General features: G+C 45.7%; 1 protein-coding gene across 3 annotated transcripts in view; it reads right to left on the bottom strand.

Moving 5' to 3' along the window:
• LOC135387849 (uncharacterized) overlaps positions 1–27,802 on the bottom strand; it is a 383,829-nt gene that overhangs the window by 120,345 nt on the left and 235,682 nt on the right. For all 3 annotated transcript variants that reach the window (XM_064617011.1, XM_064617010.1, XM_064617012.1), the window contains one exon: positions 26,378–26,724. In XM_064617011.1, coding sequence (XP_064473081.1) covers positions 26,378–26,724 — 347 coding nt within the window. The remainder of the gene's footprint in view (positions 1–26,377; positions 26,725–27,802) is intronic.

The following is a 27,802-nucleotide window of genomic DNA, read 5'->3' as shown; positions in this document are numbered from 1 at the left end:
TTAAAGCGCGTGCCCCTCTCAAGGACGCAGCGTTTATGTCGTCTGCTTCGAATGTCGTCTGCTTCGAATGTCGCTGTCGTCGGTTGCGTTTCGTTGGCCTTCGATTCCGAAGCGTTAATGGCGCGGATGAGTTTCCGCGAGAGTAAATGACGGGTCGGGTAATTATTGTTTGTGCAGAAAGGTCGCCTTGGTGGATGCTTCTAAGTATACGGGTATGCAGGTACATTTAGACACGATGAGATGATTACGTATTAGGAAGTATATGTTGACGTTCCGGATTTGGCCCAACTGGCCAAACAACGTATATTTTGGTTGTGTTAAAGATGCAAGGTGCACCTAGCGCTTGAGATCGAGACCTTAGCGAGGATCTAACCATACAGTCTTAAAACAGAACTTCACGGCATAACACGCTCCTAGCCAACCATCATCTCGAATGGTATCGATATCTGCCCTAATTTGTTGAAGACGGGAGGCGTACGCCTTTTTTGTGACACTTATGATGGCGTACGCCTCCCGTTTTCAGCAAATCAGGTAAGAGAACGATGTCATTCGAGATGATGGTTGGCTAGGAGCGTGCTATGCGGTGAAGTTCTGTTTTAAGAGTGTAGCTGAAAAAAAAAAATAATAATAAAGAATTAAAATAAATAAATAATCGTGTAGGGGCTATACATATGGCTCAATGTAGACGGAACTTTTTTTTTTTTTTGACAGATTGCCTGTAAAAACATATCTTGTTTAATTATTAATAACATTACAATTCACCTTCGAGCCGCGCTCGGTAGCGCAGTTGGAAGCGTGACCGCCCGCTGATTACAAGATCGCGGGTTCAAAATCCCGGCCAAGGACGGTGGAAACTTGGTGGAAGGGTACAAGTGGCTCAGACACGCACGCAGTCTTTCGCGAGGGACGTTAAATGTGGTGTGCAGTTGTGTCGAAATTTCGGCGCACGTAAAAAAAAACAAAAAAAATCATCAGGTGGGTAAAATTAATCCACAGACACGACCACTGTGGCGTCTCTCATGCCCATGTTCGCTGCTGTCTTTCAACGTGAAGCTCCGAATTGTTAAATTAAATTCACGTTCGAGACATTTTTATTTTGCGAGTGATGAGAACAGTGAAAAGATCACTAAACTACGCTCTGTAGTCTTCTGAGCTCTGTAGATAACTAAGCCCCACACGGAAAATGTAACCTGATTACGCGCCAGAAATCACTAAAATCGATTAGCAAATACATACGAGTACGTAATGAAAAATGATTTTTTTTTTCTCGCGCTACACGATTCCGAAAACACATGGGTAATCTAGGCTGAAGGGTGTCGTGGCCCTTTAATATTTCCGCTAATCGGCAGAAAGGATTATTTGTACTAATCTTGATGTAAAGTTTGGTTCTTTTGTCAACTATTTTGTGACACTCATTGCGGAGCTGCTGCATACAATTTTCAAACATGACACAAACTGTCGTTGTTTCTGCTTTGATACCTACGTCTCTTTGGAATTCATTTCAAAACGATAATCGTTTTTCTGCTGGTATGTCTAGGAGTAACTTCTTTCTTTTTTAATTTTCGGGAGCTAAATCCGTAACCCCAAAATCATTTTACGAAATTTTGGGCCACTCCATACTCCACGGCGAAAGCTTCGTACATCGACAGCCGTGTATGTCCGTCCGTAACAATTGTGGAGAGAGAGAAAGAGAGAGAGAGAGAAATACGAATAATACCCCTGTCACACGGGCGTTTCGATTCTTCTCGAATCGGATCTGCATCGAACTTCCCGAGCACGCTCGAGTTTTGACGCTGCTACACGGCCACGTTCAATGCGCATTGAATGGTTGACTTGTGCAAATGAATAACCGGGACTCATTAATTTCGCGTTTCCTATATAACAGCGATATTAGTGGTAATTTATCGTATACCGATGTAAGCATCAATTGTAGCTTCGCGCGCATGTCCGTCTTAAGTTATGACAGTTCACCGGGGTCGAGGATGCAAATGGCGGCCGTCGAGCAGTCTTGAAATTCTCAATCCTGTTATGGGAACTGTCTTGAGTCAAGCAGGATCAAAGTTCGATCCTGCTTGGAAACGGGCGTGTAGCACCATCCGATCTGCATTGGGTTCAAGCAGGTTCGGTCGAGCAGGATCGAAAATGCCCGTGTATAAGTTGCCGTAAGTTGTAAGTAAGAAAATGCCGGGGTATAAGTTACAGTGGCATCCCAAACGACTGCGATGGTCAGGACCGGATGATAAAGCTACCGCATTGAAACGAGTTTGGCAGAATTCCCAAAGATATACAGCCAAAATTTTGTTCTTTGGTTCATGGCGCATAAAACAATGTTGTACGTCCCGAAAGGCCTAACGAACTTCCCGGCAAACCTCGTGCAAAAGTACGCCTCTTCTTTGGTAGAGTTCACAATTACGTAATACATGTCGCATGCATTACGGAAGTAGGAGCGAGAACATGCGCGATTAAGCCTGTTCCCATTAATTCCAGTTACTTCAAAGCTACATGCACGTATAGTAGCCCATAATCCGTAGGGCAAATCACGTCGCATGCTTCCTAGCTAATATGTCAAAGCACATCCCTGTCGTACAACGCAGCAACCCGGCCATTTTCTGTTTGTCTTGGGCAGAGAGACTATATATTCTTTCTTCCTGCCGCTATTTTCTCCGTAACCACCACAGGAAGGCAATTCCCTCTCTTGTTAAGAGCACCTACATCGATTATCTGCCATTACCTGATAATGTCATCTGGATAAGGATTATTCCGCTCGAAACTACAACGTAAAGGCAACCTCGAAGCTACGAGGCGTGTTAAAAAAGTTGTATCCACATTTCCTCTTCGCTTTAATCGTTCCTCGCTGTATATATTTTATTGCACGTCCCCTCAGGGTGCCTGAGAATGATGAATGTTGTTGATTAGGGCGGAAGATAAACATGCAAGATTTTTCCTTCCTGCATAGTACTTCTCGTTTTCGACCCTCGTTCAGCATGTCTTTTTTATTTTTAAAGGAATAGCAAGCCGACTCGTGCGTGGCTAAACTTTGTCTTATCAGCCCCTCGTTAGCAGGTGGTTTCATCTACAAGGCGGAAGTGACGTCATTCCAGCTTTGACCAGATAATTGCCAGTTATTTCTTTGTTTCCCTTTTGCTTTCGTTATGCCGCTTCAAGCAAAAAAGGCGGCCAATCCGCTCGAAATGACGACGACATAAAAGAAAGAAGGAGAGTTCTGTTTTTTTTTTAAATATATATTTTGTTCTATGGGCGATTAAATTTTGTACCTTCACTTGAAAAGATGGCAGCGAATTTGGAGCGTAGTCGGTCGCTCCGTATATCACAGCTCTTTACTACCTTGTTATATGGAACTAAAATTTTCTTTTGTGTGATGAAGAATGGAGGCCTGAGCTCAAGTTTTTCGACGCAACCATTTTGTATTTTAAAGTGTACATGACGTTAATACGCTATTGAAATTAGTTAAACCAGGAGAAATATTTCCGTACATAGTGCAGCGTAGTGTAGTGTACATTATGGAATCATTTTATTTCTCTATACGTTCAGGCTTAAGGTACAAACAGATATGGTGCAGCCTATATCCCAGGCCTTGTATTGCCAATGTATTGGCTGTCTTTCTTGTATTGCCAACAGAGGCTGTCCTTCTTCTGGGCCCAGAAGAAGAAAAGTCTCTTGTTCGAAATATGGGCGCAGATCTCGTCCTGAGGCAACCCCCTTTATACTTCCTTACCTGTTCGTTGGATTTTCTATACCCGTCTATAGTAGACATATAGTTTATCCTGCATAGTGCCTGCGTGCGGTGTATATAGTCATTCGAGTCTGTATAGTTTTTTATATAGTTCCCCGTTGCTACCGGTTTAGTTTTGTGTTGTGTATACAAGCTGTGTATTCCGTTCATAATAAATTTTCTCATAACAACATATTCCCGTACCCTTTGGACAGTTGTTTCGACGTTAGAGGGGATACACCTCATCAACAGTGCAGCGGGAGGTCAACCTTTTGACGGGGCTTCACGACGAGGTCACGTGACCTTGTCGCTCAATTCCATCAAACGTCATTCCGTGTTCACCGTGTGGGGAAAGCCCGAACGGTTGACCCACTGCTCAGACGGCAACCGTTTTGAGTGAAATATAAAGTGTAAGGCGGCGTAGCCTTCGACTTCAGTTCTTGTCTGTAACAAGCTATTTTGCTCTCAACCTTCAATAAACACTTAGTGATTTTTTTTCTCTGGTGCCCGCGCTCACTTTTTTAGAGAGAGAGAGGGGAACAGGAAAGGGAGGAAGACAGGTAGGTAGGTATCGGCCGCGTTTCGAGGGAAATACGTAGTGTGATAAGGGGTAGCCTTCGACTTCAGTTGTTGTCCGTCAAAAACTTATTTGCTCTCAACTTCCAAAAAACACTTCGTAATTTTTTTTTTCCTCCGGTGCCCGCAACTATCTTTTTTTTTTTTTAGAAAGAGAGAGGAAGCAAAAAGGTGAGGGAGACAGATAAATACACTCTTAGAAATGAGCTTCACCACATAGCACGCTCCTATAGCCAACCATAATCCGGAATGACAACGTTCTCGCCCCTGATTTGCTGAAAACCGGAGGCGGAGCCTATTTTGTGCTCATTATGCACGGCACAGAATTCGCTCCGCCTCCCGTTTTCAACAAATCGGGGGCGAGAACGTTGTCATTCGGGATGATGGTTGGCTAGGAGCGTGCTATGTGGTGAAGTTCATCTCTAAGAGTGTAGGTATGCATCCTGGGCCGACTTCAAGGGGAACTATGCCGACATCCGTCAAGGAAATCTCATGGAAAACGCAGGTAATGCTCAGTTAGCACGACCCGTGAACCTATAACTCTCAGACTTTAACGTACTCAACACGCCGTTGTCAAATTCGCATGTTCACGTCAGGCAGCACACTCTTAAAAATGAACTTCACCACATAGCACGCCCCAAGCCAACCATCATCCCGAGTGACATCGTTCTCTCACATGATTTGTGGAAAACGGGAGGCGTACGCCTTTTTGTGACAATTAACATTTCTGCATAAGTGTCACAAAAAGGCGTACGCCTCCCGTTTTCAACAAATCATGTGAGAGAACGATGTCACTCGGGATGATGGTTGGCTTGGGGCGTGCTATGTGGTGAAGTTCATTTTTAAGAGTGCATGACTGGCACGTGATTCGTGGCGACGCAAAATGTGACGTCAGCAAAGCATTCATCCGACTACCGGTTAAACTTTCCCAACGTAATATTTATCGCAGCTTGCAGCGTGACAGAAACATGCCCGAACATTCATACTTTCTTTTGATATCCAACGGGAGTATATACTACATAAATTACGCGCGTACTGCGTTGTACATCACAAGCTACAATATGAATCACGCGGTTATGAGTCACACGTCTGTTTACGATCTCGGCGAATCACGCTCGCATTTATGACGCCGATTTATGACGGCAACACGGACCACAACTACAGCCACAAAAACACGCTTCGCAGCTGCACCTTCTGTAGAACGGGTACAGGCTCAAGTAGAGAACCTGATGTTCTGAGGCTGGAACAAAGAGGGTCAGAGGGACAGGTAGAGCCCTGGATCGGTAATCCAGAAGGTGTGGGTTCGATCCCTACAGCTGGCTAACCTTTTCAGTGACTTTCATCTTTCATCTTTCAACAGGCTCAAGTAGGTAGCTTCAGAGATCGTCCATAGCTCAACCTGGCTGTGCCTCGCGTTCAACAGACCCCTTGAGCCAGCGTTTTGTTACAAACAACCTATAACTGCAGCCACTTAGTTTTGTCGTTGCTGCAATAACAAGTTTTTTATTTGAAGAGGGGGGGGGGTATGTGTTTACGCGAGAAAAAAAGAAGAGAAAAGGAAGTAAGTGGTAACTGCAATTAGTCTAAACGCTGTTTTATTGTTACCCCTGCTGAACGACTTTTTAGCAGGGAAGGGTGTCGGTTATGGTAACGGAGACAGAAACGGTATATTACCGAAATTGGAGATGGTATAACGATAACGGAAACGGAAACGCATGGCACGGTCCTCCATAACCGGAAACAGAAACTGAAACGAAAATGATCGTCCGGTATTGAATTCAGGTAATGGCTATTCCTGCTGTGCGATGACATTTGGGTGACTTTTCATTTTATTTTTGTATTTTGATGACTCCATTCCCTGTAATGCTCTATATACGACACGTGAGCATGGAAACAATGCGCAATACTGGATCTCGTGGGTGCAGCATCCCTCGCCTACCTCGTCCCGACTCCATGACGTCAACACATGACTATATACTCCACCATAGCACGAGGATGACAGCCTACGATTATTAGTTATTCGATTTTTACTTTTTTCATTTCACCGTGGCTATATAGCAGTATTATTTACTACTGAGAACGTCCGCTTATGAATGCGATATTGGATGCAGGTTACGCCCATCTTGAGTTGCTGGACTCAGAGTGAGTGAAGACTGAAGACATGTTCCTATATAAAAAAAAAGAAAAAAAATCTCGCAAGATGTGCGCATCCCAACGACGTAAAATTACTTGAGGAGTGTGTACGTGTGACAGCGAAGCAGCACTTGGGCAAAACAGGCTGCTGAGAGCCGGACTGGCTGTCCTCCCGCAGCTCTGTAACAGCCTTTCCATTACCGGAAACAGTAACGGAAACAGTAACGGAAACAGTAACGGAAACAGTAACGGAAACAGTAACGGAAATAGTAACAGAAACGTAACAGAAAGGTAACAGAAACGTACCAGAAAGGTAACAGAAAGGTAACAGAAAGGTAACAGAAACGTAACAGAAACGTAACAGAAAGGTAACAGAAACGTAACAGAAAGGTAACAGAAACGTAACGGAAACGACACACACATAAATGGGATGATAATGTGGTGGGTCATTCTCCGCCGTTATGGCGGTACACGGCCCCATTGCGCTTGTGGAAGGGATGAGAAAGTGATGATGATGGAAAGGTGTCCGGTTAGAGTTCGTCCATTAGTCCAGTGCAGGAGAGGAACTCAGCAACAACTCGTAGGCCTTGCATCAGATGTGAGGGGTCCGACCATGGCCCGAGAATTTTGGCTAAGTCGAACTAACGTTGATCGACGCGTTGGAGAGCAGTTTCCATGAGGGCGCGCTCGCGAACGTACTCTCCGCATACCAGGAGGACGTGATGGAGGTCATCGCGCACACCACACGTGGAACAGAGGCTGGACGCGCCGACACCGAGGAGGTGTTTGAAGGCCGGTGTAAAAGCCACATTAAGTCTCATGCGGTGGAAGAGTGTGGCAAAGGAACGCGGCATTCGGCGGGGGAGAGTAAGGGACAAGCTGGGGTCAACGCAGTAAAGCAGAGAGTGGGTGGTGATGTCACGTTGCCATTGAGACTGCATCATGGGGCCAGTGAGGCTTGAGACGAGGTAACGGCGATCCCCCCACCGAGACAAGATGATGCGGACATGCCGGGTGTACTGGTGCGCGCCTGCGGCTGTTCGATCTGCGTCCTCGTCTCCGCTGATGCCCGCATGACCCGGGGTCCACTGGAAGACGATAGAGTGGCCCTGTGCGCTTGTTTTCTTGTATACTTGTAGAATTTCAATGATCACAGGACTGAGGAAGCCGCGATGTCCGGAAACGACACACACACACACATACATTGGATGGTAATGGGGTGGGCGATTCACCGCCGCTGAGGCCGTACACTGCCCTATTTCGCGTTGGGGGAGGATGAAGGGATGATGATGGGGCTTTCAAAGAGCCGTCGCCAGACCGGTGGAGCACAAGTACTCCGCCAGAAGACGAAGGCCCTGCGTCTGGTGGGCAGCGTTCGACCACGGACCGAGGATCTTCGCTAGGTTGAACGGCCGCTTGTCAATGCGTTGCATAGAGAGTTCCATTAGGGCACGCTCGTGGTGGTATTGCCCGCAAGCCAGGATGACGTGGCTGAGGTCGCCGTGCACTCCACAAGTGGGGCAGAGGGAAGACGAGGTGGAGCCGAGACGGTGTTGAAAGGCAGGTGTAAATGCAACGTTGAGCCTCATGCGGTGGAAGAGAGCAGTTAATGGGCGCGGTAGTCGCGGAGAGAGAAAGCGTGGGGTCTACATCAGAGAGAAGGGAGTGAGCTATGTCGTGTTCCCACTGAGCCTGCATCTTGGGACCGGTGAGAGTCAAGAGGAGGTGTTTTCGGTCGCCCGACGACATCATTATCGGGGAAAAAGCTGCGTGCTGAACGTCCGGAAACGAAATTGAAATGCTGGTATCGGAAACTGATAACGGAAACGAAAGTATAGCAGTAACGTAAATGGAAACGGTAACGAAAATACGCCCGTTACACTTCCCTGCTTTTTAGTGTGGGAAAGGATTTTTTTTTTTTGGTCTGGGGACGATGGGAGCTTACCGGCGATGACTTCGAAAATTAGCCACTGCTTCAGTGTAGCTTCAGCCCTTTCCTATATAGGACCGCTTTGGGTGTATCGAAATAAATACATAAATATGTGACGTAACTGCCACTGGACAATACGAGGGTTAAAAGAAAGTTGCATGTGATGCCTCTAAAGCTAAAAAAGAAAAAAAAAAAGATTCTGGATCGACCTCTCTTCCCCACACACTCTGGGGAAATAAGACAGCTGACTATGACGTCATAAAAGTCGTTGACTGGGATCAGCAGCATTATCGGAATGAAATGCTTGATTGATTGACTCGTAAAAAAAAAAGAAAAGAAAAATGAAATGGAATGAAATGAATGGCTCGAGAAAGCGCTTGAAATCTGCTCAACTCAGCGGTCATTTTCCGCGTGACTTTTCTCACTCTACCTGTAAGACATTCCGTGTTTGCATTGCAGAACAGAGAGGATAAATGTGTGGAAGTACAATATTATCATATTTCGCCATGCTTGTTTAGTGTACAGTGTGAAGCCGCGGACTGGTTTCGAGATTAGATATGTATTGGACGGCGAGTTAAACGGTGGAGGACACCTACAACATGTCGTGCAACAGAACCTCGTAGATTTATTTTGAACGAGTCGTGTCTTGACTGTTTGTGAGTGTCCTTCGGAATCCTAAGGCTCAAAGTACATTTTATTCAATCGAAGAGAAACGAACCACATCCGAGTTGCTGTTTTACGGTGACGCAAGCGTGAACTGCTTCGCGAGACGTCACAGGGGTGTGCAACCCAGATGAAGAGATAAAAGTACTTCAGATATTATAAAACGTAATCAGCAAGTTTTGTCTGGAATAGGTGGCTTCGACGATTCGTCGAAATCCGAAAGCGGCTTTCCACAAATTCGCGGCAGCGCAACCGTAGATTATAAAATTGAAATATGAATAATTGGCCGCGAATCTAAGGATAATAAGAAACAATCAAACAAAAAAAAAAAAGAAAGAAAGAGCAGCGTTTCTTTACCTTTGGCTTTGATATGAAATCGGTATGTACCCCCCCCCCCCCCCCCCACTATAGTTTGGTGCCTTTGCTGCCCCAGAAAGAAACCTCTTGGGATGACCTACTGGTTGTAAAATACGTTGCAGAATAGCATCAAATTTTTGCACGTCCAAAGTCGTGATACGAGGGTACTTTGAGGTACTGTGAACAGTAACTGTGTACTAGAACACGAGCTCAGTTGGGTGATCGAGCAGTTGCAGATAGCAGTAGCTTCATGGGGTGCTCGTAGCCGATGTAACAAAAAAAAGAAGAAGAAAAAACAATTTGCGCTGACAGCGCAACACTGCGTAATTCGAGAACAGGTACTGTTGTACTAGTAGAGAAATACTGTCAATGTGTGTAGCAAGTAATAATATAAAACTGGATATTTTTACGCAAACAAATACCAGGCTGCACCCAAGCCAAGAAAATACACTGCCTTGATTCCGGTAGTATATTATCTATCCAAGCACTGAATTTTGAAAACTGCAAGACCTGTGCTTTAATGTCAAGTTAAAAATTGCCTCCGGAAACGTGACAGTGGAAGTGAGTCCAAACCAAAATACAAAACGTCAAAGCAGGAACAGTAAAAGCCAAAAAAGTTACATTTTGATTTGAGATCGCACACGGGAGCATGGAATAGCGGAGAAACAAAACTACCCAGAAAGTGTTCCGAAAAAAAAAAAAAAAAAGAAGAAAAAAACTCTTAAAACCACGAAATGTAATTATGTATTAAATACCTGCGTTACTGAGTCTGTCCTGTATGCTAGGCATGGGAGGCGAAGAGGACCGAGCACCGTTGCCGTCAATCACTTTGGAAACGTCACACCACGTGTAGCTGCGCTTCACTTGAGTGGGGGCCCTGGAAGTTCGGCTTCTCCGCACCCCTTCTGTGCTGAGCTCTGACATAGGCCCCCCACACATCCACAGCCTCACGTATAGAAGCTCATCGTCATATCCACGCCTTGTCGCTTCACGACCACGAAACAAACTGACTCCGGCGCGGGACAAAACGGAAGGAGAAAGATTGAGAGGGAGAGGGAAAGGAAGAGAGAGAGGAGAGCTTTGCTTGGCGCGCATGTTTAGCGTCGAGTGTGACGCGCAATGGAGCGCGTCACGTGCAGGAATGAGGACGATGAAAGGGTTGTGGCGGCAAATACGAATTATGACGAGGTGACAAGTTGTCATGAAAGAACTGATGCTCTGAGGCTGGAACAACATAGAAGGGACAAACACATACAAAGCCTCAAATTGCCTAAGAAATTAATGATGAAAGATGAAAGTCACTGAAAAGGTTAGCCAGCTGTACACTCTTAAAAATGAACTTCGCCGCATAGCACGCTCCTAGCCAACCATCATCTCGAGTGATATCGTTATCTGCCCCGATTTGTTGAAAACGGGAGGCGTACGCCTTTTTTGTGACACTTATGCTGCTCATAATTGTCACAGAAAAGGCGTACGCCTCCCGTTTTCAACAGATCGGAGCAGATAACGATATCATTTGAGATTATAGTTGGCTAGGAGCGTGCTATGCGGTAAAGTTCATTTTTAAGAGTGTAGGACTCGAACCCACATCTTCTGGATTGGCAAGTTGTCTGGAGGTGACAAGTTGTGTTCGCCTTGTCCTAGGCAAACGGAATATTGCGATTATTTTGAGTCATTTAGATGATTAGAGCGTTATTACTAGGGATGGGCCAACCGAATGCGCGAGTCCTATAGGCAGGGAGTCGAGATTCGGTGCCCGAATTCCAGTGTCCAAAGCGACGAATCAAATATCTCCAATCTACCAACCAACCAAGTTTGTGTGTTCCATAGATTGAGAAGTTACTCGTCAAAAAGAACTCGTTACTATTTAAGTTACTGTGTGAAAAATGTAACGAGTTAGTAGCGAGGTTCTTCAGCCTGAAACTCGCAGTTACCCAGTTACTTAAAAAAAAAAGAAAAGAACGAGATACTTCCAAGTTACTTCCGACACGAAGTAGCATTACGCAGGTGCTCCCTGTGGGCGCACAATGGTTCAATTTCAGTGGCGGCGGTTCTTACTTCCTGAATAAAATACTGTCATTCACTGAATATCACGTTTTATGGCAAAAAAAAAATAAAAAATGCCAAGAAGCAACCGGAGCGAAAGCAAGAAAATATGTGCACGTGAGTGAAACGCGAATTAAAAGTAACTTGGAACTTAACTTACTTTGGCAAAGTTACCTGAAAAAGGAACAAGTTCCTCTGAAAGTTACCACGGCGCAAAAGTACTGAGTTACAAGTTACCAAAAAAAGGAACTTAGTTACAGTAACGAGTTACCTCGAACTCTGGTGTGTTCCTTTAAAAAATTGGCTCCTCCAGAGTCCACGGGAAGCCTGGATTTGCCGGCGGGTGTTTTCTCGTTCGTTTGTTTACATTGCTCTGGACTGAAAGAGTTCAGGCAGGAACTGTTACATTACAAGGTTAAAAGTAACATGGTTTGGCATTTGATTGTGTCTTAGCTTTACGGAAATAATTCAGAGCCGAGAGTTTCACGTATTTCCTGTAGTCGATGAACAACACGTTAAATAAATTACATTCATGAAGAAGTATACGGGTATATGTTTATTCCTGAGTGATCTCCATTTTTTTCTTTTAAAAATCAATCAATCGTAGAACGTGAAGAAAAAACAATGTACAAGTTTCCGGCGATGCAGAATCAAAAATAACAAAGACGGTTAAGAGCATCAACTGTTTACTATATACATAAATACAAGACTTTCGGCAGTAGGCTGCACTTCTTCAGGTTCAACCTGAAGAAGTGTCTTTGTTATTATTAATCAATCAATCCTGAGAGTGAACTATTATTTAATTTGTTCTTCATTAAACAAAAGATATCAAATTCTGCTTGAAAACACTTTTCAGTAGAAGTGCGTTTTTTTTGTGTGTTTTTTTCAGACTTTCTAAACTTTTTTTTTTTTAAGAACGGATTGGAAATATTCGAGATTCGTAAGATTCGTGGATTCACAGAACCTTCCTTGGATTCGGATACGGATTTGGAAAATTCTGGATTCGTCCCATCTGTAGTCATTACTATTATTTCTTGTGGGCATGTGAAGTAACTGTGGCTATGTGGCAGTCTTGGCAATACATCTTTCAAAGGATATCGCGAAAGCGGTAACGTTTCCTTGAGTTTCAGGAACACAAAATACAAGACGATAAGGACGTATATATCTGTGCTCCTGAAGCTCGAAGAAATGTTACCTGTTTCTTCAGTAACGCAGCTCGTTTGCACCCTTTTGATTTGTTCGAGGATATGAAGGGTTTCACCAGAAACTACGCGTATTATTTTTATATTAAAGTGCGTACGGTACACCAGCGGCATATGGCCGACTGGGCTAAGGCGTCTGCTCGTTGGTGGTAACCAAGGTCGTGCCGAAGACTGGGAGGTGGTGGGTTCGAATCCTACTTTCCGGCTGTGCTGTCTGACGTTTTCCCTGGGTTTTCCGAAGACTTTCCAGACGAATGTCGGCACTAGTTCCCCCTGAAGTCGGCCCAGGACGCATACTAATCCCACCACATAGCAGGCTCCTAGCCAACCATCATCCCGAATGACAACCTCCTCGCCCCTGATTTGTTGAAGACGGGAGGCGGAGCCTATTCTGTGCCGTGCATAATGGCAACAAAATAGGCTCCGCCTCCCGTTTTCAACAAATCAGGGGCGAGGAGGTTGTCATTCGGGATGACGGTGGGCTAGGAGCCTGCTATGTGGTGAAGTTCATTTTTAAGAGTGCACTCGTTCCTGCTGTCCTCTCTCCATCTGTCCACTTCTGTATGGCGCTCATAGCCACAGTTGCTTCGCGGCGCTAACACGCAAAAAAAAAGTACGGTACGTAAAGTACGTGTTAGGTGATACAAAGGCGAAAAGCATAGCATGCTTCCGTTCCCAATAATGCTCATTAACGTTTACGTACAACAACAACAACAACAATTATATTCTGACGATGATATGGGGAGCTCTTCTACTCTAGGAGTGGAACGCTACCCCATAGCTAGGGGGTCTAACATGAATGATGACGATGATGTGTGATGTCGGTGATGATCGGATTCGCGATGGCGATCCTGATCGTGATGGTGGGAATGTCCCAGGGCGCTGTCGGGGTCACAATGAGTCCTTTAGGCCAGTCGCCTCAAAGATCCCAACTACATGGCGTAAGGCTGCCCCTGGAGTGGGCCGCGGTGTCCCAAGGGCCGCGGATGCACGACAAGTTGAAGGGGCGGCTGCAAAGGATGGCAAGCCGTACGTGATTGCAGTGCACGCCTCTCCTTGATATAAGTCCTTGATATAAGCGACTTCAGGGGACGAGGAAGCTTTGCAGGCAGCCGGTATGACAGCGTCGGCTCTACACTTCGCAAAGAGGACCTGGTTGGAATGGCGCGTTGCCACTGTAGGGTATAGACCAGGAATCAGACAAATGCCTGAGGAGGGATCTTCTGTCTCCTCTCGAAAGTATAATGGGCGTAGAAGACCGTTGTTGATGTGCAGCGTCGGCGTCGGCCTCGTAGTTCCCAGTTATTCCGCAATGCCCTGAAACCCACTAAAAGGCAACGGAGTGAAAGCGTTCCTGTAGACACTTTAGGGATCGATCACCACTGAGGATAGGGATCCGCGGATGCCCACGTTCTTAATGCACAGGAGGACTGCTTTGGAGTCGGTATAAATTACCCATTGCCGCGGTTCACAGCCTGCCGCATATGTCAAGAATAGCAGGATAGCACAAAGCCCAGCGGATGTGGATAAGGTGCGGCGAGACAGACGACATCCACGTGTAACTGACTCTGACGGAACGGCAAAGGCTGAAGACGAAGTGTCCCTGGTCGACGATCCATCCGTGTATACAGCGGTGCCGTTGTAGTATGGAGTCTCGATGAAGTCAAGGGTAAGTTGGCTAAGGATAACATTAGGAGAGCTCTTTTTGTTGTTTTTGAGGCCGGGTATGGAGACGGTGTCAAGCGGCGAAGGCAACGTCCATGGAGGCACTTTTGATGCCGTCGGGTCGACTGTGAATTTGGGAATATGAGGTCTGAATGATGTTATAGAACCATACACCGTCGTGTTCCGTTTACGTAATGGGTAATATTACACATATCTTAATTTCAATTCAATTCAGTTTATTTTCATCTTTACGATGCGGCGATGGGGAAAAAAGCCCTGAAACATCTTGACAAGTTCATATTATATACACATTACAAATAAGAAAATGTATAATAATTTCGTCAGAAACGTAGGAAGCGGTGCTGTGGGAACTAACATTTTCTACAAAGCACGGCTGGCGAATACATAGCGTGCCGACAGAAAAATATAGAGTTTTTGTTTTTGTACGTTTTGCAGTTCTGGGTCAGTCAACCTTGGAGAAATTACAAGTTTTCGTTTTTTAATTTCGTATTGTTGGCCGATTAGATGAGTCACAAAATTAGTGAACCCATCTTCCTTAACGTTCTAGCCTACTATTTTTTTTTATCCTTAGTTTACCATTCGCTTTATTTTCTCTAACATTGTTAACAACTGAGTTCTGCCCCGTTGTTTTTGCATTTGGGTGTGACACTGCATCGTGTGCATAAGAAGACACTCTTGCACTTTACATTTAACGCACCCCAAATTTCCAATAGATCCTAAAAGATCCTAAAGATTCTAAATTAATTTAACTATAATACGAAAATTTATATTTAATAACACCCCCACTATCCTAAACCCCTTACACTGACACTGTTTTGCCACGTTTTTTGCTCCTAACCTTAGCTGCTCCCTCCCAAGCCATGTTTGTACGTAGTAGCTGAATATATTTCTCATTCGTTCTTTACCCCAGCAGTCACCGCCATGTGCGCCACCCTACACCTGTTAACACAGGAGGAACAGGAAGATTGGTTGATTGATTGATTAATTGATTGATTGGTAAAAGAAAATATGGAGATGTTAGTCTCAAACTACTCGAGAATCGCTACTCCAGGACGCGTTATTTAGGGCTATACCTAAAACAAATGAAGGGAAAGAAGGGTGGGGAAAAAAACGACTTGTGTCTAGCACAAACGTTACAATGCATGCGCAGGAGTGAACAAGTTCAGTGAACAAGTGAACAAGACTTCGTAAAGACTCTTCCCTCACCCAGCATCCTCAGCAACACCGGGAATATTTCGGAAGTTTCGACACCGCGAAGGAGTACTTAAGCAGGACAGGACGAGAGGAGTAAACTACACACTTACTCCTCTCGTCCTGGCTTGCTTGTACTCCTCAACGGTACAAGAGCCTCATCTCCCACACTCTAAGAAAAAAAAAAAGAAGTACTTTTACTCCTTTTGGGGACTAAATGCGTTGCCACAAAAAATAGTCCCTTTCGGGAGTAAATGCACGGGAGTAAATGAATGTCACAGAGTGGAGACTGCATTCCACGCGCTGTTGTAAGACTCCCAAGTACGTAATTCGTGTGCATGCATGAAAATACCTTGAAGCAAACCGTCAACCGTGATATATCGAGTGATGTAAAATCTTGCGCCATACATTGGGCACAATTTGCGAAGAAAGATGCTCTAACTGTTTCTTACTCTGTGTGGCTGGAAAATTGCTACTTTGCTGAGTTTTACAGCCTTATGTCGTTCAAATTGACCAAGGGCACATATTTACGTAGACTGCTGCATTCAGGAGACCATTCGCGAAGTTTAATGACAATCTGCAGTCTTGGGGAGTAAATGTCGAGACTAAATGTCGGGTTAGGGGACTAAAATGGGGAGCAATTGCAGACTAGCGGAGTAGAAGCTGCAATTACTCCCCGTTTTACTCCTTTTTTTCTTAGAGTGCACAGCAAAAGGGAGGGATGTAACGGTGTATGGTATGTGTATACAGCTCGTGAAAATGGTGAAGTCGGTGTGTATCGTATGATGGACATGTATTGAGCACGTGAAAGACAGATTTCGTCTCATCGCATCGCATGCAATGCGGAGCCTCTTCGTTGCGGAGGAGGTGACTATGGGTCAAATGAGTATGAGCCCAATCCGCAAGCCTGGCAGAAACAACTTCGTGAAGACGACTGTCAAAAAACCTCTGTCGGCTTTACAATCGTGGGCTTAACTCAGACTTGTACGTATTTGGAGTATTGTGTTTAAAATACTGTATTTTAAATACAATTTGCGGTATTTTGGTACTCTACTCAATACTTTTTGTTTTGTGCATTTGTACTCTATTTAAAATACATTTTGTGGTATTTTCTACTCAATACTCTAATTACATATTTTGGATCTCCCTCTCAAACTTTCTGTGTCTCGTCTTTCCATTATCTTGCTTGTTCAATCGAAATTTCCTGAGTCCCTCAGACTTGACCCGGACATTGGCCCTTCTTTGAAGTCCCCATTCAGAGATCTTGTCCCGTGTGTACTGACGCCGTGAGGCCGAATTCTGGTCTCGCCAAGCAGGGACTTGCTAGAAGTTTCTTTGTTCTGGGTCACATATATTAAGTGGAGTTATGTGGTATATCTTTGTCATCTTTTCGGGACTTCTGTTTAGATAACTCCTATCACACAGCGGCGGCTAGCGTATATAGTGCGCGAGGTTTAGGTGATTGATGTCACATAGCGGCGACATGCCGCATTGACCAGTGACCGGCGACTTTTTGCGTTCAAGGATAAATAGTATCTTGATTGTATTTCAAATACTTTTTGAAGTATTTTGTACTCTATCTTAATTACTTTAATTTTCATGTATTTATACTCTATCTTAATTACATTCTAACGTTAGTATTTATTATCTTATCTTAAATACATTTTTGAGTATCTTGTACATGTCTGGCTTAACTAAATGAAGTTTGTTGCTGTGCAGGGTATCCCAGTGCTGCTGCCATTTCAACAGCCGTATATAGAACAAGTCCATAAATACGTCCTAAATACGACGGGACGCGATCAAGTATCGTATGCCCTATTTGTTCAACGTTCAACTTCAAAACATTCCACGGAACAGTTCTCCAACAATCATTTTCTTGTCGATGGAACGTTTTTTTTTTCTTGGAAGCTGAATATAAGCATCGATTTTCTACTCGTACGGCGCATGATGTCCTTTTGCGCAAGACGTTGTCGGAGTCCTCTCTTCTAGCCGCAGAAGAGAACATGAAATAGAAACGAGCCAAGCATAATTCGGTTATCCACGTTCCCAAAAGTTTCTTCCGCTCTGTTTCCGGGGACATTTTTTCGCCAAATATGTATATAAAGATACGAACGTCGTAGATGTCTCGTGTTTGTCTGTATAGGGACGAAACGAGGACGTCGACCCGCCAATAAATTTCCTCGAACTTGTCTCTGTGTCCGACGCTAACTAGAGGCTATACCCTTCGGCGAGAAGTTTCGTGACCTTAATAGCCGGTGAGGTCGTTATAAGGTCTTCAAGGGATGACTAATGTGCGTCCAAGTGGGCGCATTTATGATTTGAATTCCCCTTCCTCGTTTCTAAATTTTTCCGAGTTTTCGGAATCCCGCTTTCAGTTTTGGGTTGGTGTTCTTGGCGTATTAGGCCGATACATCGTTTTATCGCTGCCTGTGGGTAGGCCAGAGTAACACATACGCGGAATTTAATTTTTGTGCGTTACACAAAGTGGATTGATTCCACTTTAGATTTTGTTTCTCTTTCTTATTATTATTTTTTTTGTTCCCCAAAGTTTGAATTCTGGTTTCGGATTTTTATTCGCGATTTATTCCTCAGTCTGACACCGTTCGTAGCTCGAGTGACCATGGGGATTAACCACGGGGATTAACCATGGAGATTAACCATGGGGATCAGAAGGAGGAGGTTGTGACAGGGGTAACAACGGCTGATGGACACCGATAGATAACAATGGTAAATTATAGGAAGGTGAGTGAGTGAGTGAGTGAAAAAGAAAAGAGTGAAAAAAAGAAAGAAAAGAAAAGGTGGCCCAAGTTAGGGCCGCCTTTTCATATGCATAGCACGCTAAATCGCACGCCAAACATTTCAAAAATAGGCTTCAAGTGCAAATTACTTGCAAGAGTAACTAACTCAGATACAATTCCATAATACCGAAAGTAATCCTGCAAATAACTAATTACAGAGAAGGTAATTAATTACAGCAATTAGATGATTGATGATTAGCAATTAGACGTAGGTTCCCAGTACGTCATTGTTGTCGTATGCCCCACAGCGGCTCTGTTGCTCCCGTGTTGAATATCGCCATCTTCTTTTTTTTTTTATTCCGTGTTAGCGCCGGGAAGCTATGAGCAGCGTACAGATGTGGGCAGATGGAGAGAGGACAGCAGGAAGGAGTGGGAAACAGGGGTGTTAGTATGCGTCCTGGGCCGACTTCATGGGGAACTGTGCCGACATTCGTCTGGAAAGGCTTCGGAAAACCCGGGGAAAAGCGCAGACAGCACAGCCTGTGGTAGGGTTCGAACCCACCACCTCCCAGTGTTCAGCACGACTCTTGGGTACAGGGGTTGCTGCATGGGGCCACCAATTCCATTCCAATTCCATTTAGAGGAATGGAGATTTGTGATAATTCCATTTAGAGGAATCGAGATTTTTGATAATTCCATCCCTTTCAATTCCTCGGAATGTCAAGGTATGGCCAATTCCCACTCCTGGAATTGGCTTGACAACCCCATTCCATTCCATTAATTCCGCCAATAGGCGAAAAGGGACCGGTAACCGTATATACTGGCTAGCCTAGCAGCCACGGGGGGCGGGGGGGGGGGGGGGGGGGCGCCCACACCATTCCATTCCATTCCTGCGAAAAACTGCCTACTTCCATTCCCATTCCATTCCTTGGACAGTTTCCGCCATTCCAATTCCATTCCGAGCTGTGATAAATCTGGAATCATTCCGGAATCATTCCAACTCCGGAGTGACAACTCCGCAACCCTGACTGGTACCATCTTGTTTCTACGCGATGTCTGTCCGAAGACAAACCGACCACTCCGGAGTCGCTCTCATGAGCACAGCTTTATTCGCAACGTAAGGTAACGAATTATTAATTGATTAATATTTTTCTTTTCATTTTTTTTTAAGTAGGTGCGTGCAAAGTAGTGCCATAAGCGAAGCGACGAAGCCAGTCTGCACGTCCATATTCCACACGAAACCACAAAAAAAAAAAAGAAAAAAAAACTGCAACAGTGTAGCTAAACATTATCCCGGTGGCCGGTGAACGACGGCAGCGCCACTTCCGCTCGCTGGAGGGCTCCACTTTCCATCCAGGCCGTAATTACCGGTAGCGTTCTCCGCGGCAGCTCTGCTCATATAACTCGTTACGAGATTAGTCGTCGGTGGAAGATTATGGCACTGTTAGCAACACAGGCTCATCATTCAGGCACACAGCAGCAAAGACAACAGGAAAAAATGGGGGCTGGGTGCAGGACATTACAGATAAAGGTAACGAAACAAGGAGCGTCGTCTAACACATTTCTATTTCTTTCTTATTCCGCGTTACTCTCGCGACACAACTGTGGCCATATGAGCGATGTACAGACGTTGACGCACGGGGATAGGACAGCGGGCTGAGAGGTTGCGGGTTCGAATCCTATACCACCGACTGCGCTGCTTTCCTTGCGTTTTCTGCTAATCTCTTCAAGCGGTTGCCGCTACAAGTTTCCCGTTTAGAGCGTTAGGTCTAATAGACGGCTCCCTGTTTGTAAGCAAATGACGTTATAGTGTTCGACAGCGCCACCAATTTGGTAGAGTTGAACTACGCTCGCCCGAAAGTCACGGCCTTGAGGTGATTATGATGGTCCCCGAAAGGGACCCGAAAGCTTCCGTCCTACTTGTCTTTCAATAGGAGGCAGCGAACAAGTGCCCATTCGTGGAACCCAGCCCTCCCTTTTCGATTTGCTTCGGTTCCGGTCTGTCTACAAACATCATGGTGACGTTTCTCGGGTAGAGGTCTATTCCCACTTGCGGGTAAGCTGCGCGCTGCCGGGCGGGCGCCCGCGGTGGCGTAAAGGAAGCTAACAGTTTTTTTTAATAGCTAAGGAGGAAAATAGACGCGTAGGGAATCAGCACATCGAATGCTCATCAATCTGTGTCGGCCGGCATCTCCGCCAGTGAGACGACCGCGGGAGAAGTCACGTGGTTACGAGAACCAATAGGAACGGCCGAGAGTCTCCTTCCACTGACGTCAGAGCTCGACACGGAAGTGTGTTCGAGGGCCTGTGTACGTCGCCAACTACGACATATACGGTAGAATAATAATTTTTTTTTCTCTCACTCAGTGCTTTGGTAACGTCTGGAGACGAATTGTAATGAATTGAACACATTACTAAAAAAAAAAGGAAAACATTGAACAAACTATCAAATGACTGATAATTCAAAGTATATATAGGACTGGACTAACATGAACGACACAGCTCACAAGACAAGTGCCTTGTGTCCTGCTCGCGCAAGACAAGCTTGTCTCGTGAGCTGTGTCGCGTATATTAGTCCGGTTTGGTGACTTCTTTGCAGCGCCTAGACTGTGAATTATGAGCCGCTTATACCAACTATCCCACAGTCAAGCTTTGTTATAGTGTCAAAGTCTCAGAACCCATTTATGAAATATATATTCCTCATTTCAGGAAGCTGCAACAGTCAAGTTCACCTAACCCCCTGACACAAGGTCACGTATACGTATGTCGTATAATTTTTATTTATTTATTTATTATTCGAAAACCCAAGGGACCACAAAGGGTCATTACATGGGTAAACGATAAAGAAAAAACTAACAACAGCCTTTGCACACTATTAGTTTAAAAGGAGAACAAACAAGAATTATAACAATAATAACAATAGTAATTCAATGCAATAACGATGGTACACGGGCCACAGTAGACCTAGGGAAGGAGGTCTACTGAGGAAGGGAAGGAGGTCTATAATGATTGCTACTGGAGTAGACTGCTTTGTCGGGTCTCACATCTCCATATTTTTTATATCTCAATCAATCGATCAATTGCTTAAAACATCTGACTGGGCTTGTTAGTACATATCACAGACTATACGTATAGAGCTCAAAAGACGGCGACCCGCTACACATGTGCGTTCGTTTGTTTGTCCTCATTATTTTGAGCGAGGTATGCAGTCCGCGTATAAACATGTCGAGCAAAGTCCCAAAACAGAAAAAAAGGCAAGCAGAGAGGACTTACCCAGATGAATCCTCATCATACCCGGAATGCTCAAACACCAGAAGCCATTAGGGACGCACTAACTAAAGGAGTCTCTCGCGTCTGAGCTCTTGGCTATATACTAGCACGCATAACAGCAGGTAATCCAGGAAAACCTCTTAACGGTCGGCATGTATGTGCAAGACTTTTGGCGCTATTTCCGGCAGATGTCCCAGTTGTGTCCCTCTCGGGGGTTGCTTGGAATGTAGGTGCTTTCTGGGTTGCACCGTCGAGCAGCAGAAACGGCGTTGGTAGGCGCCGGTTGCATTAAGCGGGGGACTATTTTCTTTAAACTTATGATGGATGGATCTTTTTTTTTTTTAGTTCGACTTCGAGTGTCTCGAACTGGTACGCTCTCTCACCCTCTCTCTCAGACCCTTTCAGTTTCTTTTTTACCTTCATTCCTTCAGTCCCCTTGTTTTAGTGTGTTTAATATTCGTACAAATATTAAAACGCTACGTCCTGTCTGCCTGTAACGCTGGGGACCTCGGAGAGAAAGAAAGAAACGTGCTTTTGAGGGCACTTGGGGATCAATGAGGAATGATGGTGATTGGTGATGCTGAGAACGATGCTAATGACAGTGGTAATGATCACGGTGCGAATGATGATTTGAGTGGTTATTGTCTCGCGACGCAAAATCCCAAATTACTTCCACATAGCTCCAGACACTATCTACCAGCTCCCGTGGCTCAGTGGTTAGCGTGCTAGCCATGTCACGTCGAGACTGGGAGGTACCCGGGTTCGTATCCCGGTGCTGGCTGTGCTGTCTGGGGTCTTTCCTGGGTTTTCCTCAGACGCCTTCAGACATATGTCGGCACAGTTCCCCTAGAAGTCGGCCCAGGACGCACATTTCCGCAGGGCGTCAGTCGTGACGTTGCCCACATACGTGAGGCCGACAACGGCAAGCCCTTTCAACATCACCACCACCAGACACTATCCAGTTAGATGAAGAAAAAGAAGAAGAAGAAGACATTTGCCTCTGAGCAAGAAGCGGGGAAAATACCCAAAATTGCTCTCGAATGATCCACCAGCATCACTGCTTCACTGTCTCTTTAAAGCGACTCCTAATCCTAATCCTTTCGGAGACAATTCAATTTGCGCCATACCTCGCCGATGTCCCAAGTACCTAACTCGAAGGAAATGATGTGAAAGGTACTACGCGTGCCCCAACCTCGCACTCCAGGAGCGGCAAAAGGAAATATCGGAATAATGGAAATCAGATTATGGCGGCGAGCGCTTCCCCTTTTCCAGAAGACATCGCGCAGAAGACTCGGTGGAGTAGAAGAGTCTTTCTGCTTCGATCTATTCGGAGAGCTGAGGACTTGCTGAAAGCTATAATTTGTCTTCGCACAGAAAGTGGGACGGTACACACTTTGTGGACTTGCAGTGTACGTGAGGTCTCGCAGTACTTTCGCATTATTCATAGTGCAATGAGCCATATCTGTCGGACGCGTGGAGGTGCTTGAGAGCGTCATAGAGTGCTAAGCCGAGCAAGATTGGGGGGGGGGGGGGGGGTTTCTTTTCTGCAAACCATCCTCATTCACGTGAACAGTTAACCCGACCGAGTATGGTACTCGGAGTTGCGGAGTTACATCCTCAGGGGGACAGGGTGGTTCGTACCAGGTCCCCCAAGGTCGCCATTTTCCCATGTTTTTTGTTCCTATCCCGATGCGTGCAATGCCGGAGGCCGCCCTCAGATACCCCATTGTTACCAGACGTTGGCTTGCGTGGATTGTAGCGCGCTAAAGATCCAGTTGAAGCACAATCCAAGCCAGGCCAAGTCACCAAAGGAGAAATGGACGACTGCAGCACCTGCGGCGCCTGGTACGACAGGTACGCTATGTGATGCACGCAGCCGTGCACTAGATCCTTCCGATCGCTCAACACGTTTAAAAACGGGACCAAAAAGTGAAACACGACAGAGAAAGTTGTTATACGCGTTTTATTTGGACATATAAAGACTAGATTCATTCGCAGAAACAACAAAAACATTTTGCCGCTAAACTTAGCGCGCTGAAGTGATCCGGAACGGCAACAGTGGGGTATCTAGTGGCGGCCTTCTTCGTTGCACGCTTTTCCGAGGTGAGTTTGGGGGACCTGGTTCGTACAAAATGTTCAAGTTCTGTCGTCTTATAAGTACATGGAGGTTTCGTTGGATGATCTATTTCTAAGCCTTTTTTTTTATTCCATGCATTCATTTTGCAGTGAATCAAAGCATTATCCTTCCATATTCACTCAAAAAAAAAAAAAAATACACGCGTTACAATTTGACGTATTTTATTCCTTCTTCCGAGTTTCTTGAAAGTGTTGTTTGTGGCGAGCGACCCTACTGCTAGATAGCAATTCCAGTACCGTGCGCACCCAGGATGCCATCATATACGGTCGAGGCATTCCTAGTGAGGGAGATGTTCTGTGAATGATGTACCAGGCAGAGTGCACGCAAGGACCGGTTGGAGGCAGATATTACGTGGCCGCATACCCAAAACAACACCGAAGATCCTCTGGATATACGAATTCGTTAGGACATTATTCGTCCGTGCTGACGATATTCGGTGTTTGGGTAGCTTTCCCAAATTCCCCTCCCCCCCCCCCAGGGGGGAATAATTCCCCACCGATTGTAATCCCCTGATCTAAATGATATACGCAATCCTTAAAGAAGCAATGAAACGACACTTACGGCCGTACGGCTGGTTTACAGTCCGATGCGAAGTTTCGTCAGTCGTCGACCCGTTCCGCGTTGCCTGCCAGAGTTCGTCACGCCACGATTCAGCGTCGTCACTCGATCATAGTCCGACGGGATGGAGCGAAGCGAACGCATTATATCATTTGATGCATCCGTACCACTTTATTTGTCAACGCGTCCCCCGCATTCGAGTCTTTGACTAACTTGTCCCCGAACAGCCTTTCAATAAGGGAGAACTGATGTTCTGACGCTGGAACAACATAGAAGGGATAATCACGTACAAGGCCTCAAGTTGCTTAAGAAATTAACGATGAAAGGTGGAAGTCACTGAAAAGGTTAGCCAGCTGTAGGACTCGAACCCACATCTTCTGGATTACCAGTCCAGGGCTCTACCAATTCAGCTAAGCTATCACGCCTTCTCAGCGACTTCCAGGGTGCGTCATCTGAAGGGACGAACCAGTCACTCTCTCCCACTCATCCTCCTTTCACTCTTACATTTTTGCACAATCATACACACATTCATACGACAGGGATCGACGCAAGCGGCAACTGTTGAACAAGAGAGAACTGATGTTCTGAGGCTGGAACAACACAGAAGGGACAATCACATACAAGGCAATCCAGGTAATCACATACAAGGTAATCCAGAAGATGTGGGTTCGAGTCCTACAGCTGGCTAACCTTTTCAGTGACTTGCATCTTTCATCGTTAATTTCAGCCTTTCAATACTTCTTCCATTCGTCGATTTATGAGACGAGACATCGTTACTTTAACAGCGACGAATGACAATGACCATATTTACAACACATTCGAAGGTGCGCAGAGCACGGCACGTAACACCGCGCACGCTTCTGAAGTTCGCACTTTTTCTACACTTCTTATTTTTTTAATATCGCTATCACCCAACCGACGGGTTTCACGCAGATTCTGATGGTCGTTTGCGGCTTCGAACGACAAGCGCAGAGCTTTGTAGACGACGCTACTGCCGGCCGTCACCACGAGTAGGGACGTGCTCTACTCGTTGGACGACGGCAGTCAGCGCCGCGCTTTGACCCGTTCCGGCACGTTCAGTCCGACTGTAACCCCAGCCTTAAACCAGCCTATAAGCGACCCTCGACGTAACACCCCGCCTCGACTGCTCTGAGGCGAGGAAATAAGCGCTCGTCCATTTCAAGGACCATTGGGCTTCAAGGAAACATCGGCGGTACCGGGTAGTGCTCCAGGAAAGCGTGAAGGGATTCCTCCGCTGGGGGGCGTTCAAAAGTCAGTCAAAGTCAAAGTCAAAGTCAGTCGAGATCAGTCAGCGAGTGCCGGTGGCCGCACACTTCTTTCAGATCATTGCTTGGGCGTCGGTGAGGCTCAAATGTTGCGTTTCTTTAAATGGTTCGTTCAGCACCTGCAGTTTGCAGTTTTCGTTTACAGTTTACTGTTGTCTGTGTATTACTGTTTTCATTGTGCTTTTACTGTTTACTACGGTTTACTGCTTATAGCTAGGGCCTGACTCTTTCGGGTTTTATTTTTGGCCAAATTCGGGGGGTAAATATCGGGTGATATTTTTCATTTGAAAATTCGGGTGTATTCGGGTTAAATCCCGTTACAGCATATTCTGTTGTCAGGAATTCGGGTGTATTCGGGTGAATTTTTTTTTGTTTAATAAAAATTTGTCTTAACATGGAACTAATGTTTAGCAATGTTATCAAACTTTATTTTAATGCACGCTTATGAGTGTGCCACGCGACCCGGATGTTTTCGGGTAGATTCGGGTTAAACCCGAATTTTACAGATTTCGTTCGGGGGGTAAATATCGGGCGGATACGGGTTTAACCCTAAAAAGCCAGGCCCTACTTATAGCTTACAGGTGTCTGTGTTTTACTGCATACTGCAGTTTACTGTCGTCTGTGTTTTACTGACCCAAAAGTAATATCCCGTTTCTCCGCCTTGTATTCAGTCTAACGGACCGTTCAAGTATTCACAAAGCACGCGAACAATGATGCCGTCTTGTTGGTTTCGCGACCACGAGAGAGCTTCCCTTCTTTTGCCGTTGAAAGCAACCTTGCACTTGCCACACTGATCCTTCCATACCAGCAAGTTGTAAGACAATGCTTCTGTCTCTCCCAGTAGGCATAAATAAAAGGTCGGAGTACTCACCTTCTTGCGTGGGTATCTCGAGGAAAAATCCTTTCCGATCACCCCCCGAACTGGAAGCGTTCATTGACAGGTCGAGCAAGCGTTGCATGGATTCGAAGTTAAAATATCCAGGTCGTTCTGGTCGTTCGACTCCAGATCCAGATCTGGAGGTGCATGCACTGACGCTCACGGAGGTCGTGGCGGTGGCACTGCAGAAGGAGGACGAAGGGGAAGGGCTCTGGGAGTCTTCCTCCATGGAGTTGGGAGCAGAATTGGTCTGCTTCCTAACAAAGCACATTTTCCGGCGCTCCGCAGCGCTGGGCCTGCGAGACAGCGGTGGGGTGGTGTCGCCGGGAGAGGCGCTGCTCCTGCAGAAAGATATATGGTGAGGATATGGGTAAAGCGTGAACCGCATGGCCCGAAAAGCGTCCGAATTCTTCCCGAACCGAATTAGGGACCGAACTTTTTTCGGAGAACAGATTTCCGTGCCGAATTCGGCCCGATCTGGCCAAGCCAGATTTCTCCTCCGAAATGGGAAGTGACGCCAACCGAAAAAGTAGAAGCAACCAATGGATATCCAGCCGGAAGGAGAACCATAGCAACGATGACGCAGCAATGGGGTTGACTGTTGCCGTGTGTGTGCGACTTCTACTCCAATGAATACAGGGATTATCTCATTGACCTGGATGGTTGAAAGGCGATGCTCCCCAAGGCCAGAAGTCTTCGGCCGAAATTCGGAGTGCATTTCGGTAGCATGCGGTGATGCACAGAAAAAAGTTCGGTCCCGATTTCGGTTCGGCCAGTTTTCGGACAGTTTTTCGTGCCATGCGGTTCACCCTTAAGACCACGGCGGGAGATACAGTGCAAAAGAGGTGGAAGGAGGCGTTTCGCAGCCGCGTGGAGCAGGGCGTAGTCCACCTGCATTAAAGCGCGCAGTACTTCAAGCAGCACAGCAGCTTGGCCAATAATGAACCAATATTGGGCCAGTATTGTCAATATTGGTCCAATATTGAGCCAAGATGTTGTGCTGCTCGGGACCTTATGGAGAGTAAAGTCGGCGTGCAAAATATTTAAGTTAAACACGGTCAATTGTTTATATAAATAATTTTTATTGTCAGCAGACTCCCTCACCTTTGACCTCTTACGGTTTTTACCCTGTGGGACATCGAAGTCACAGACTCCAGGCAAATCATGTTAAGATTGTTTTGGAAAGGCTCTAAACGTGTGCTCGATGGTCCTTATTTGGGCACGGAACGCTGAGAACCCAGCAATAGTGTGCCCAAGGAGGATGTATACACTAGCAGTATACATATACAGGGTTATTCTAGCAAACGTTACACATTTCGACCGCACTGTAAAAATAGAAGACTACGTTTGGCCCATCCCAAACTTTGCAGACTGATAGCCATTTATCTGAAGCTTCAATTGAATTTTGTGTAAGCACTG

Source organism: Ornithodoros turicata, chromosome 3 (genome assembly GCF_037126465.1).
Source record: "Ornithodoros turicata isolate Travis chromosome 3, ASM3712646v1, whole genome shotgun sequence".
NCBI lineage: Eukaryota > Metazoa > Arthropoda > Arachnida > Ixodida > Argasidae > Ornithodoros > Ornithodoros turicata.
Note: the sequence above shows the minus strand (reverse complement) of the source record. Positions and strands in the feature narration are given on the sequence as shown.